At 45.0% G+C, this 14,565-nt stretch overlaps 2 protein-coding genes and 1 non-coding gene across 4 annotated transcripts; 1 reads left to right on the forward strand and 2 right to left on the reverse strand.

The window, feature by feature from the left end:
* Positions 1 to 638: 638 nt before the first annotated feature.
* On the forward strand, positions 639 to 1,999 carry LOC122613366 (probable 3-hydroxyisobutyrate dehydrogenase, mitochondrial). The gene is made up of 2 exons (XM_043787509.1): positions 639 to 755; positions 836 to 1,999. Exon 2 carries the CDS (start codon positions 838 to 840, stop codon positions 1,810 to 1,812), a length of 975 nt encoding a protein of 324 aa, XP_043643444.1. The 5' UTR covers positions 639 to 755; positions 836 to 837; the 3' UTR covers positions 1,813 to 1,999.
* A 1,221-nt stretch (positions 2,000 to 3,220) lies between these two features.
* On the reverse strand, positions 3,221 to 10,781 carry LOC122614871 (multiple C2 and transmembrane domain-containing protein). 2 transcript variants are annotated; one of them, XM_043789575.1, is made up of 12 exons: positions 10,566 to 10,781; positions 9,044 to 9,720; positions 8,696 to 8,747; positions 8,381 to 8,523; positions 7,535 to 7,729; positions 6,152 to 6,303; positions 5,575 to 6,090; positions 5,160 to 5,519; positions 4,978 to 5,097; positions 4,727 to 4,927; positions 4,459 to 4,666; positions 3,221 to 4,400 (listed from the first exon to the last, which is right to left on the reverse strand). In XM_043789575.1, the coding sequence occupies exons 1-12, from the start codon at positions 10,669 to 10,671 to the stop codon at positions 4,320 to 4,322; spliced, it is 2,811 nt and encodes a 936-aa protein (XP_043645510.1). In that variant the 5' UTR covers positions 10,672 to 10,781; the 3' UTR covers positions 3,221 to 4,319. The 2 variants fall into 2 exon arrangements, with proteins under 2 accessions (XP_043645510.1, XP_043645509.1); XM_043789574.1 differs by having other exon boundaries at positions 8,696 to 8,804.
* Trnal-aag lies at positions 7,879 to 7,960 on the reverse strand. Its single transcript has one exon. It is a non-coding gene; the product is annotated as a tRNA-Leu (tRNA).
* Positions 10,782 to 14,565: the final 3,784 nt, after the last annotated feature.

A 14,565-nucleotide genomic window follows, 5' to 3' on the forward strand; every position in this document is an offset into this window, starting at 1 on the left:
TCAACGTCGAGCCGACACACCCACAAAAATTTCTATACCCCCCCTATAATCATCATGCACACAAGCCCCCCGAAGCGCCGAAGGTCAATGAAAGTAAATAAAATCGAAAGTTTTACTCACACTGATAAGCGAAACAGCGGCACGTGTCGCTCACTTAAGAAATAAATCAAATGAAAGCATTGGAAAGAACGGAGCTGAAAAGCTTTGGCCGGCGTCACTGGAACCTAGAGTTCCAATATATATAATGTGCTAGCCATATGGTGGAGAGCTAGAAGCTACATATGTACTTATATAGAACTTGTTTTGATCCAGCAGAGTTGTCGCTACTCTAAAAGAAACCATTAAACGGCGCATTTTTTAAGGAAATATATGGGAACTATATGAAATAAATTTATTTATTAAAATACTTTAAAGTTATATGAAAGTTTTATTTTAAACTGATTACTTAACTTTTTTCACTTAAAATCAATTGTAGTTTTACAAGGTACAGCTACTTTTTGTTACAAAAATCTAACTTTTCTAAATAAATATTAATAAATAAATACAAGAATTTGCTTAAAGTTTGTTGTATTATATATTAGCCAACAATTAGCTTATTTAGTGTAGCCGACAACCCTCGAGAAATCGCTGGAATGAGCTGAAAATAGGCGGCCGTCCAACGGCGGGGAGCAGTGTGCTTCTGACAGCGGTCCGATCACGTAGAACTTGCGCAGTTTCAGCCAGCAGTTTCCCCTCTAGATTTCTTAGACCAACAGGTGGGTGAGATCTAGTGGCTGGTTGCCCATTCGTGATTGCATAACACTGTGACACTATGATACTATGGAACTTTTTGCAGCCATGTCACTACGTGTGATGTCCCCCGCTATGCTGAATGCCTGGAGTCAGACCCTCGTGAGGGCCATGTCCACCCAGGGCGGAGCCAAGAACATCGGCTTCGTGGGTCTGGGCAACATGGGCGCCAACATGGCCAGCAACCTGATCAAGGCCGGCCACAAGCTGCATGTGTTCGATATCTCCAAGCCCGCCTGCGAGGGTCTGGCCGCCAAGGGAGCCACCGTCTACGCCAAGACGTCGGAGCTGGCCAAGAACTCCGATTTTGTGATCACCATGCTACCGAACAACGCCATTGTGGATGCCTCCTACGACGAGATGACCGCCGATGGCGTCAACAAGGACACCATCTTCATTGACTCGTCCACGATCTCGCCGGATTTGGTCAAGTCGCTGCAGAAGAAGATCAGCGCCAAGGGTGCCCGTTTCATCGATGCCCCCGTTTCCGGTGGAGTTCCCGGCGCCGAGCAGGCCACCCTCACCTTCATGGTGGGCGGCACCGAGGCGGAGTACAATGCCGTCAAGGCCGTGCTGGAGTGCATGGGCAAGAAGATCACCCACTGCGGCGTCTATGGCATGGGCCAGGCCGCCAAGCTGTGCAACAACATGATGCTGGCCATCTCCATGATCGGCGTCTCGGAGGCCATGAATCTGGCGGTGCGTCAGGGTCTCGATGCCAATGTCTTTGCCGAGATCATCAACTCCTCCACCGGTCGCTGCTGGGCCTCGGAGATCTACAACCCGGTGCCCGGAGTCTGCCCCACTGCCCCAGCCAACCGAGACTACGCCGGCGGCTTCTCCACGGCCCTGATCACCAAGGATCTGGGTCTGGCCTCCGGCGTGGCCAACACCTCCAACTCGCCCATCCCGCTGGGTTCGCTGGCCCACAAGGTCTACCAGTCGCTGTGCGAGAAGGGGCTGGGCAACAAGGACTTCTCCGTGGTGTACGACCTGATGAAGAAGGAGAAGTTCGGCGTTTAGGTTAACCACACAGACTACAGGTAGTGGTGGCTATAAACCACGTCACTTCCACATCCAAACCAGTCCTGCATTTAAATATATAGCACTAAGTTTCCTAATTTTCCAATTCTATTGTGCCTGTTGACTATGCCTGTTCTATGCAAATTATACGTAAATTAAAGACGTATCGTATTGAGTGAAAAAGTTCCATGCTGTTGCGTAATCGTGGGCTGGTCGGAATCGGTCTGGGAATCGTCTGACGAATGGAACTCCGAGTGCTGATAAGCAGCTACCAAATTCATCTGATTTGCTTTTTTTTATGGCCACTTTTGAGTCCCCTGCAAATACAATTCCCGATTAGGGGTTATCTCCAGCAGCCCAGCACTCGTGGCATTAGATTCCACATGGAGATCGCTTCTAATTCATAAAGCTTGCCAGGTAAACAGAGAAACCGAAACCGAATCAGAAACCAAGCCGAGCAAAACAAACAACATTGAAGTAAACGAATGGAAATTATGGCGTGGTTATCAAAAGCTCACCGATTGAGAAGCACTGGCGGTATGTAATTTTAGGTGCGTAGCATTAAAGCTTACAGTTTGAGAAGCTCCGCGTTGCCATAAAGAGCTCACAAACAGATTTTCATGAAACCATCTTTTCGGTAAACGAATATATCCATGTTCATAAAAATATATGTACATATACAAATTTTTTGGTTAAAAATAAAATATTAATTAGGTTTTGCTAATTAATTTTTTGTTTGCTTATTTTTGTGATTTTGGTAGGTGTAAATTATTCACTATAGATTTGTTGTCTAAACTTCCTTCATTTCTCAAGGAATTTCTGAAATGGGTACAACCTACATAAGTCGAAAAGAAGAATTCAAATATTAGCATGTGCATTTTAGATACTCACAGTTTTTAATATGCTTTAATATAAATATTTGTTTACCAAAAAAATGGGTATTTGTTGTGTAATACATAGAGATAAGTAGTGGAACCGTTGATAAGCCATATCATTAAAGTGGCTAGTTTAACACTCACACATTTCAGCTTTTATCTGTTACTAATTTTCAGCACAGCAATGCTTAAGTGACAAGTAAACAGAGAACCGAGCAAAACAAACAGATACAAAAGCGATTTAGTGACAGTATTTGAACGGATTTTAGGCGTTAGGTTGGCAACGTTCTGAAACAAGTTTGCTCTTCCTCCACTTCTCTAGAATCTGCATGCTTAATCTCAACCTTCTAACTTTTATAGTTATATGGACATCCCGTAGGGACAGATCCGGACAACAGACCCCGGATAGTTACAGTTTTAGCATCACTGCGAACAGTGGTCAATGCAAATTTGGCACAGCAACATCATTTGAGCGAAATCCGAAAAATATTTTTTGTTTTATTATTTTTACAATCATATATATATATGTATTTAAAAATAACAAACTTAACTTAGGTGCTAATTAATTAATTGAGTTGGTATGTATGTATATAAAAACTTTGTTGCTGCTCTCTTTTGTGGGGTATAAAATAGTTCAACTATCTAAAATGTATCAAATCGATCAATCGGAGTGGGTTACATAGCAATTAATTTATATATATTCTTTTTGTATGGCTGGGCCGGGGCCTTTAAAGAGCTGATTATCCTAGACAAAGTTAATAAATATAAGTTTTAGAAAATGTTTTGAACAATCTTTCCGAGTGAAATAATTACAATATAATTTGGTAAGGATAAGGCTTAGGATTAGGTATACATATACAGTAAAGGTATATAATGAAAAAGCGTCCTTAAACGAGTCGCGTGCAATCGAGTGGTAAATTGTAAATGGAGTTTTGGGGGGAAACTTCGGTGCGGTACTGAGCTTCCGTGGGTTAAGTCACATTAAGTAGTAAGCCTAGTTGCAAAATTCTTTGAAAATATCACAAATTGAAATACACAATAAATAATTAATCGCATTTGGATCCGCGCGAAAGGAATCTGGTAGTTAGCAATTTGAGTTTTGGTAAATATTCGAATAGATCTTTAAGAGAGGTTACCTTAGGTACATGCAATGTTTCAATAGATTCCTAGTAATAGATTCGCTATCCTTGTGTATGTACATAATCGCTTTGTGTAAATAGTTGGAGTTTTGCGCACATTTACATTAATATTCTCCCTTTGTGTGTGTGTGTATATGTATATATATATATATAATTATATTAAAATAAGTAAAGCATTTTGGTGCTGCATAATTGAGTTTTAGGTGACTTGCTATGGGTGGAACTGGTTGACTTCGATTCTTAGCTAGCTAACTAACTTTGGTGTCTAATTGAATTCGCTATGGCTCAGACTGAGGCTCTTGGCCTGGCCAAACTTGTGCTTCAACTGGCTGGTGTTGGCCCGGAAGCGCTGCATCAGCTGCTGCTGCCTTCCGCCGGATACGGATCCGTATCCGCTTCCGCTTCCGCTCCCGCTTCCTGCTGCTGCTCCTCCCAGTGCGCTGGACTGCAGCGGCGAAAGGGACGCCATTGCCGCATCCGCGCTGGTTATGGACTATGATCCTTTCAGCTTCTTCTTGGGATTGTTGCGCGTCTGATCGGTGGGTGCAGATGGTGGCAGCTCTCGATATTGGTTCTGTAATAAACCATATTATTTATATTACAATAGCTAGTTAATCAGAAAGACCACTTACAATCTCCTCGTTATCTGGCACTCGTGAGAGGAAGTCCAATAGCTCGTTGTTGGGAATGGTGTTGGGTCTTAGCAGACGTCTGGAGAACTTCATCAGCCCCCAGAAGAGCAGCAGCCAGCGGAGTGGCACAAAATGCAGCACCAGAATGGCGCCCCACAGTAAAACCACAGCCAGCCAAGTCAGTTCGGGGACGGAAAAGTTGAATGTGCTACGGATAACACGATATTCATATAGACTGTTAGACTTCTCCAAAAGTAATAGATCTCACTTGATGGTGCTCTCGCCTAAAGAAGCCAGATAGCCGATGGTGTTTTGAACAGTTTGGGAGACTTCTTGAATGGCCTGCAATCGCTCCTTGATGGACTTCTTTTCCTCCTTCTCCTTGTCGTCATCATCATCTTCATCGTACTCATAGTCGTAGTGAGCAGCTGCATCTGTGGTGCCCGTTATGAGGCGAAACAGCCAGTTTCTAAACGGCAATTGATTAGTATTGGGATAATCTCTAACTAAACTACCTACTTTAGTATGATGAGCAGTAGGACGAGGGGCACTGTCTCCAGATCGCCGTACACACAGGCGACTATCCACAAGACGAACGCTATGCTGGATCGCACTGGCGACTCCCACTCAAAGCAGCTCCTTTGGGAAACAGATAGTGAATTTGAAAGAAATTGTTTGTTTGATTTGAGCACTATACTCACTGCACATAGCGCGCTGCATCCAGGATATCCATGATTATCTCCTTGAGCCGGTTGACGTTGCGCAGGAAGAGCTGTCGCTTGAACTTCGCTTCCTGCTGGATGAGTTTCTCCTCCTTGGGCTGCAGAGCTCGGCAAACGGCGCGGATCTCGCTCCAGACTACCGTCAGTTCCAGCTGGATTTGCGGTGAGTTTCCTTTGGCCCGCACACAGAGGTTCTTGTCCTTCAGCGTATACCATCGCTTGACGCCACTTTTGATCCGCAGGAGGGGAATGACTAGTTTGCCCAGGAACTCTACGCGATGGTCGCGATCCTCATCGAAGACGGTGATCTCCAAGACCTGTGTGATGTCTTTCACGTTGCTGCAATCATTTTGTTAGCAAGACATAACATTGAGAAGAGCATAGTTTTACTTACAAAGTAAATATCTTATTCCAAGTAGGAGTGAGTGTTTTGTACTCAGTTTGTGTCTGCAGTCGAGCGTTGCCCAGTTCCAGTACACAAAAGGGATCGGATTTTCCACCAATATCCGCCGCAGCCAATCCAGTGGCTCCAAAGACCTTTACAGTCAGGTGACCCACGTCGCGGAGATTTTGGAGGCATCTGAGAAACTTGTATCTATCCCTTAGCAATTGCGCCTCTCGAGGATCCTCCTTGAAGGCCTTCAGATCGCTGATCGTCTCCAAGGCGGTGGTTCCACTGATGGTGAGCATGAGGTGGACTTCACCGGGGCAATCTTCCAGCGGTTTCCAAATGCCATGCGTGTTTTCGCGTTGAAAAACGCTGAGGTCAATGATGGCTTTGCCGTAGAGGGTATTCCGGTTCCAAAGTGCGATCTCCAGGTTCTGATCTTCATCGAACAGGTGCAGATCGAACTGCTCCAGCCAGCGCTCCGTCCAGGAAGACTTGCTCTTGTACTTCTCATTGCCCAATCTGAGTTCAATAGTAAACGATTACCTTTCGATTTAACTGGTAGTGAACCTACTGAACTTACCTGAATTTGAAGTGAGTATCATTCAGCTTGCTGCCATCTTCAGCTAAGGGCAAGTCCTTGGCCTTAACCAGCAGAATGGTGACCACCGAGCTCCAGATCTGTGACTTCAATCGCTTCGATGACTCGGCCAGTTTCGAGTTGCGCTGAAAGTGCTGCAAGACATCCGGAAAGTAAGACTCGGCCACCTCCCTGAGATCATCGCATCCCTGCTCCAGTTGCTCCCGCAGCTCCTCGTGCTGCCGCCTCACATGTTTGAGCACCATGCGAGGAGCCTTCTTGCAACCGGGCCAACTGTTGCCCAACATGATAAAGCCAACTAAATCAGACAGCCAAATACACAGCCCCCAATCGAAAGCCAAACACCACACTTCGCTTTCGAGGCTCCAACGGTGACTAAAACCATTTGGGAGTGAGGTCTGGCGATTGCGAGAGCAATACATACACTAAGTGCAATTTAACGAGGTATGCCGGACTAGACAGAGTGCTCTTATGAGTCAGCATTACACATGTCTGCTGATAGGTAATATGTAATAATGTATCACATCATACATAGCATTTAATGAATGATACAAATCAGCATTACTCATTTAATTCGCTTTTGTACTAGTTAAAGTACCGAAAATATATATGTGTATATATATGTATATATGATGTAGGCTATTGAAAAAAAGTTTTACAATTACCTGCTTCTAACTTATCGTAAGCATTATCTTATCCATATCTTATCATATCCTATGCATAAGCATTATCTTATCCTAAACCATTTTTCATATTGATTTTTCCAATTTCTTGACCATAGGGTATTCAAACATCGACTCTCTCATATTTCCTCTTTTTTAAACGGCAGCATACAGAGCCCCCTTTGTCATTTATTTGTTTTGAGCGCCCTCGTTGAAAGATAACATGCAATACCAATGGCAGCTCAAGCTTTTATTTGTTGAGCCACTGCGATCGTGGCTCTCGCCTCATGAAAGCGAGTCATGATGAGTTGCATAGTGGGAAAACCGCTCAATTGTGCGGCTTTAGTTCGCGTTAGTGGCGGCCACTAGTCAAAGTTAAAGCTTCGTGTGTGTCTATCCGAAAATAAAAGCAGAAGCCATGTCAAACGGATTCCGCTGAGCCATAAATAAAGCTACTAGGTGAGCAGGCGCTTATAAATAAAATGTGGGTTGTGGGTTGCGGGTCGGAACTGCATAGTTGAGAGGCAATTAAGGGTGCCAGACAAAAGGTAGCGAGACAATCGCTTAGCTCACTGTGGAAAACCACAGCCGGGTGAAGGGCTGATTGATGGGCCAGACGAGCTGCTTCCGACTTTCCCAGAGAACCCCAACCATTAGCGCTGCCGCATAATATGTTATAGCTGGATTTATGAATGCCACTCACCATTTCCTTGTCCTCCTGACTGCGCGGCCAGAGCGTCAAATTGATGAGTATCTCGCCCAGGCCACTTCCGCCATTTCCGCTGGAATCGCACAGCTGCAGGTGGATGTCCTCGGCCTTGCCCAATTCCAATTGGGTTAAGTCCAGCTTGGCCGAGCCCATGAAGTCGTCCTGCAGTCCCCAATCGTAGTCGAAAACCTGATTGGCAAGCGTATCGATTGGGGCAAAACGGAAATTCATTTTGATTAGATGAGTTGATGGTTGCTATTGGGAATTCGTTTCCAGATTGTGGTTCAGACACTTTGAAAACCAAAAAAATGGATTTGTGTAATAAAAATGTTTCCAACTGGCAGCGGTGGGATTCGAACCCACGCCTCCGAGGAGACTGGTGCCTTAAACCAGCGCCTTAGACCGCTCGGCCACGCTACCGTTCTGCCGGCCCGCGTCCGAATTCTTATCGCATATTGCTATCCTTATCTGCGCCAAACTATTTGTGCCAGTGCACCAAGAACTATAGAACTATAAGAACCCCCATTTCTTTTTATATCTTCTCAAAAGTTAGACGGACTTTTAATTATGTTTTGGACACGAGCAACTAAGAGCAATATAGGCCAAAGTTCAACTAAGCATTATACATTTAAAGAACTTAATCCAACTTTATACATTATATTTCTTAACTTACATTTTCTAGCGATATAAAGGTACTATGGACAATATATTTTCAAATCTCTGCTAGCTACAACTGCTTAAACTTGTGTGCCAGATTTTCTCTTTGTGTAGCACAACAATGCACAACTTTGCCGAAGTGCCTGACAGGTCACCCCAAACTTCCCCGGGGACGCGACTCACCTTGACGATAATCGGCTGGAAGGGGTCCTCGATGGGCACGATGAAGACCTCGTCCCACACGGGATTCAGGTCGCGGTGTATGGTGCGCGACTTGTGGAGGAGGCGGCCGCCGACCTTGAACTTGACATAAGGATCACTCAGTCCTGCGGCAGGGACGAAAGACAAAAGAAAATTTCTCGCTGCAGTGCCAGTGCTTTGTGACCAGCAGTGCTTAATTAAGCACAAAGGAGTGGGCAGGGCAGGATAATACTAATCGGATGTGGACGGGGACGGGGGACGGGGGCAAGGATTTGGAGGGGGCTTGGATGTGCTCACCATTCTTGTCCATAGCCACCAGGTCGCTGCCGGATTTAAGATGCACGCGCAGCTGAAAGAAGACGAATTGACGTAATTGGGCTTCGCGCTTGCGACGCAGTTCGTTGGCCTGATCGATTGTGTTTTCAGTTGCGGTTTTTCATTTTGCATTTATCAGTTAGTTAGAGTTGTGCAGCACAGCAAGTCGTTGTTGGCAAAAGCGATAATCGAAAATTGAAAGTTTCAAACAAATTGAAGGAAATTTCAGTTAGTGCCATTGCGTAAAAGAAAAGGCGATAAAGTCAAGTGAGAACCAATTGTAAAGAAAGGAGTGAAGCAAACAAAGAGATGCCGGATGATACCACCAACCTGCAGGGCCTCCAGTTGCTGTTGGGTGGTCAATTCCGGTGGACTGCAGCCGGCCGAACCGTTCTCCGGATGCTCATCGATCCTGCCCTCCATGGAGCCGCCAAAACGCTGGATAACCTGCGCCATCTTGGCCGTGGCACGGAACTCCCGGGCCAGTGGTGAGCCACCAATGGTGGTGCTGCGATGCCGTGGACTCTGCGTCACGGAACTGCTCTCGGAACTGTAATCCGCCGCATAGTCGGTGCTTTCTTCGAGAAAATCACTGGGCGACTTGCGACCCAGACGATCTTTGCTCTTGGCGCGACTCCAGCGATGGCGAAGATTGTTGAAGAATCCGTGCGTCTTCTGCAGCACGCCCACGCCGCTGGCCACGCCCCCCGAACCAACGCCGGCCAACTGCTGGGCCACAGCGCTCTTGGCCCTCTTCGGTGATATGTGCGGTGATTCACTGAGATGGCAGTCGTGGCCATTCAACTCCGAGGCGGATTTGCTGAGATGCTTGCCCAGGCGCTGCGACTGCTGCAACTTGGGCGAACCATGTGGCGACAGCCGGAGCGGCGGTGTGGATCCGCTGATGGTGGAGCTGCTCCCAGGCTGCTGCTGGTGCTGCTGGAGCTGCTGGTGCTGCTGGTGATCCAACTCCTCCTGCTCCACCTGGTCAACGTAGTGGATGCGTGCTGAAAGCGAGCGGGAGCAGGCAGAACGGGTAAGTGTTATTTCACCTGGCACGCAACTCCCACAATCGATTTAACAAAATTCCAGCGACCGATTGATAAATCATGTATTTACTACTAAAATCAACACTCATACATACATACATATATACCCCATGCAATATTCGCGGAAAATTGAGTGTTTTCAGGCGATTCAATTGGCTCTGACATCACTGCTCTTTGGCGATTTTCTTAATTATAAAAATTACACAGAGCAATAGGAAAATGGAATGATGCTTTCCATTCGTTGATGTGGTCATCATAAAGTTGAAAATAAGCCATCACTTATAGAACTTAAATTGCTTATACGTACTATACAAGTTTTACAGCCCGAAAAGTATGACATTTGTGTTTACATAAATGCCAGTCATTCGGTATTTAAACTTTTATACCTTGAATACTTTTCCCATAAACACTTTAATGGGTCAATAGAAAAATGGAATTATATTCTAAATATTCTTTAATTAAAAGCTTACTACAACAAAAACTATGTTTACCGAGTGCAAACTGCTGACACTTTGATTTACGTGACTGTCAACTAGGACGACAAGTGAACTTGGAAAATAATGAACACTGCATTTAAGGAAGGGGACTTTAGTCCAAATTGCCAAGTCGCTTGACTTCATGATAAATCATTGCATATTTTGCTGCCACTTCGCAGTTTCCACACGCATTTATCAGTGGTCCGCCGCAGAAAAGTGACAGCCAGTTGGATTCAATCAAGCTGTATGCATTATGTACGCAGCTCGTTATATATCCATCTTGCTACATATGCCATACGAGTATACACTGGGTGTCCCACAATCTACCTGTGACTGGGAATATTTTATTAATTCTGTGGCACAACACTGAGGCTTGTGGCCGCGCCGCGTTCTTCGAGGACTTGAAGGAGTTGCCGAGATGCAGCGGTTGCATGACATGACCAATACTCGCGGGCACGAGCTAAATTGAAATGAATAATTGAGCAATACAGCACTTTTTGATTGCACTTTCAAGCTACGTGTTATTTCATTTATTTATCAGTGTCAGTTATATCAGCACGACACAAACGCTTAGTGATTGTAGCAGATTTTGCAGAATTGTGTGGCGACTATGGGATTTTCTCGCGATTTTCCAACGCGCAGCTGGGCGAACTGCACGCTGGCAGTGCCCCTAGAAGACTGCTTCGGATTCGGATTCGCTGTCTGGCGCCATGGTTCCATCACCCATCCACCCATCACCTCATACCCCCATCCCCAATGGTAACTTTTGCTCTCCTTTGGCATTTGTTATTGTTAACGAAGGCGCACATACAGCTACAGCTTATGCCAGTTTATGTGTGTGGGTGTGTGTGGCATTGGGTTGAACGTAAGTGAGTGGATAGGTGGGTTGGTGGGTGGTGGTTGGGTGGTGCATGGGTGGGTGCCTGGGTAGTGGGTGGTTTGCTGGCTTGGTGGTTGTGGGCGCTCTTGGGCGATTTTGTGGGTGGCCACCCGGCTTTGCCTCTTGCATTATTAATACCTTGCGATGCTGCAGCTGGCTGTATTTTCCTCTCTCTTTTTCGGTGCCGCGAAAATTGGAAAAGCATCCAACGATGGCGTCACCGAATGCAAATGTGTGCGTGTAAGCCCATTGGTGTGGGATAAACGACAAAGCTTTACGCACCCCGTGCAAAAGAAAAGCTTTAAATTTTCGGTATTTTCTCACACATTTTACACTGCTTATTTTATTTTAATGAATGAAATGGAAGCCGAATGCGAGTGAGAGGGCAACAATTCTTTGGGGGCCAAAACCGTGGCAAGGACATTGCTGCTGGCTGCAGTAGCAATTTGTCTAAGTCTTGTGCAACCGAAATGGGAATGTTCCCATGGACTTTCAATTAATTTAATGCAAGTGCAAGGCAGATTTGCCAACGCCCACACACAGGTGTGGTTTCCAACTCGCCCCTGTAATTCCCAATATTTGTGGGCAACTTTTCCCGGAGGAGCACTTTCCGGCTTATGTGCCTGTCATTAGTTTTCCACATTCCACATCACACAACACATACGTTCAACCTACTTTTTTGTTTTTTGGTGCTGCTTGGCACATAAATATAAGGTTTTACGAGTGGTGGGCCCTTTAGTTTGGACAGCAGTGTTTGGCCCCCAAAAGTGTTGCAGACTTTTGGGCTCTCAAGTATTCTCGTCGCTTGCTAACAAAAAAAAAATAAATTCATTTGAATCTTGACTGCGTTCTGCAATTAGCTAACTTTTTGGTCGCAAGTCAGCCAAACTTTTGTGGCCATAAACCTTGAGCCAAAGCGAAACTTCCTTCAAATTATCGCACATACGCCATGTGGCCGGGCCTCATTTAATACCATTAACAAAGCTGAGTGCCGTTTCGTTAGCTGGAAAGCACGTGCTTTCGATGAGCATAAAAACCGAATGTTTTACCGCCCTTTTTACGGCCCCAAAATAATGAAATTGTGCGTATATATATATAGGTATATATAGGTATATCCTTTTCATCGTAAACGCAGCGTCATTAATGTTTTTGTTCTCATTTTCGGCCATATCATGCAGGTTACCGTATCGGAAATTGGCCTGCGTAATCGCGCGGTATTAAGGAAACATCGGACATCAATTATGGATTTGGACATGGTGCACGGACTTTTTCTATCACAACTTTAGTCAATAAATCGAGCTCGTTCAAGGTCGGTCATCAATTATTTAGACATGGGTCAGCAAGTGTCATATGGCACTAATAGCACTGGCCCCCTTGGCGCTTTCACTGTGCCATTCTTTCGACTTGCTCACCTGTTGACTTTTACTGACATTTCACCAATTCTATTTCCGTCCCACTGCACTGTTGTTAAAAGTTAAATTACATGTCATATTTATAAGAAAACAAAATATGAAATATCACTTTAAATACCATTTTAAATGCCATCTATTGTTACCACTTTTCTCTTGACTTAACCTTTTTACACTTAGACCCAATTTAAATTCTGCAATTATACGAATTTTTTGCGTGTGTAGGCAAAGTTTTTTCACAGTTCCTTTCTGCATTGTTGTTCTCAAGTCTTTTTCTGCCCTTTGGCTTATTGGCCCTGTTTAGTTAGAAGTGACGTCACTGCCATGCCACACATGCGAAACTGGGAGACATGTAGCTGTCTGGGTGTCCCGCTGTTTGCAACTTTGCCGCTTGCCGTCGCCGTTAGCTTTGCAACACTGTACCCCCGTTGTGCGGCTTTGTTGTGGTTCTGATTATCATGTTTACTCGGCACGCAACGAACCGAAACTAGACTTATCACAGGCCTACTGGTTTAATCGCATATCGTTTGCCAGGGCGTTACTTTTGGGCACCCAGGTGGGCGTCCAGGCGAACATGAATGAATAGCTTTATGGGCATCTTATAGTTATATATGTTTGTTATATATATATATATATTTCGCGCCAGACAAACGAGAGTCTTTCATCCGTGCCAGATGGATTCAATATTCATAATTAGCACATTCTGGGCTGTCAGAGAGCCAAACAAAACAACTCAAACATCTGCCTCGAGTTACTCGAGTTTCGATGGGAAATTCTTGGACTTTTTGCATTTTCCGACGCTGCATTGCTCTGGGATAAATGATTTTCCTCAATTTGTTGGCGACTCTGAATTATTCATGGAATTTCTTTCTACCATGCATACAATATTTTCTTGGTCACCACCACAACCGGCAGTTTAGTTGTTTTCTTTTTTTTTGCGTTTCAGCCCGGGAACTGAATTATGCATGGCTTATTTATGCGAATTGTGTCCTTATTTGAATCGGGAACTCCTTAAAAATGTAAAGCAAGTGGCGGACCACAGAGGCGGACGAGGAATAACGTCCGTGGCTAAATTCTATATGTAAATTGCGTATACGCAGCGTGAGCCCAGCTGATGGACAGCTCGTTTGGCAGCTCATAAATGCAGAACATCTCCGATGGACTGTTGCGTAATTAACTGCCAGGATAATGACGATATTAAGCGGGATTATGCCAGCCTTTGCGATGGCCTGGCTTACACTGATGCCCCATAAGAGTCTCCAAAGCCGGGATTACTCAATTTCTGTGTGTGAACGAGTGTGCCTGCCCTTAGGGAGGATACTGCTGCCAGGATATGTGCGGTAGTTAGGGAGCCACAATGTGCTCTGGCCCGAGGCTTTCGTTTTAATTAACTGGGTTACCTTTGTGGGCCGGCCATTTCGGAGCCAAGTAATTACAACTCGTCGGCAAGCTAAACAGCCAGAAGGAAAAAATCCAGAAAGAAACACTAATAAACTAACTTATCTAAATTTAACCAAGCGAAATTTCCCAAAAGAGTGCTGCTTTACACTTACATATACTCTTCTATTTATATATGAGTAATCTGAATAAAATATGAGTAATATGACAACATAAGTACATCATTTATTTGTTTCTCTGTATGAGAAAATGCGAATTGCAGCCAAGGAACTTGTCACTGCGGGAAAACTTATTTTCCACTGGCACACTTTCCCCTATATGTGTGACAAAATCCTGCCAAGGGCGCCACTTTTGAAACTCCATCCCAACTTCATTCCCAGCTGCGTTTGAGCCAATTGCGGCAATCAATTTACGCGTTCATGCTCGAATTGCTGTGTCCAATTTTACATTTGCCAATTTGCAGATGGTGGCTGCAATTTCAATCAACAAATACATTGGGTGCTAAACAGCGGGTGATGAAAATGGGGAGATGAAATGGGGAAATCTTAGGGCTGAAAAGGGCAGACACCTCGAGGCCACCAGTGGCGACAGTTTTCCTCGTTTTGCCGCTCTTGGCTGTTGATTTGTCAGATGGTCCCAT

Source organism: Drosophila teissieri, chromosome 2R (assembly GCF_016746235.2).
Source record: "Drosophila teissieri strain GT53w chromosome 2R, Prin_Dtei_1.1, whole genome shotgun sequence".
Lineage (NCBI taxonomy): Eukaryota > Metazoa > Arthropoda > Insecta > Diptera > Drosophilidae > Drosophila > Drosophila teissieri.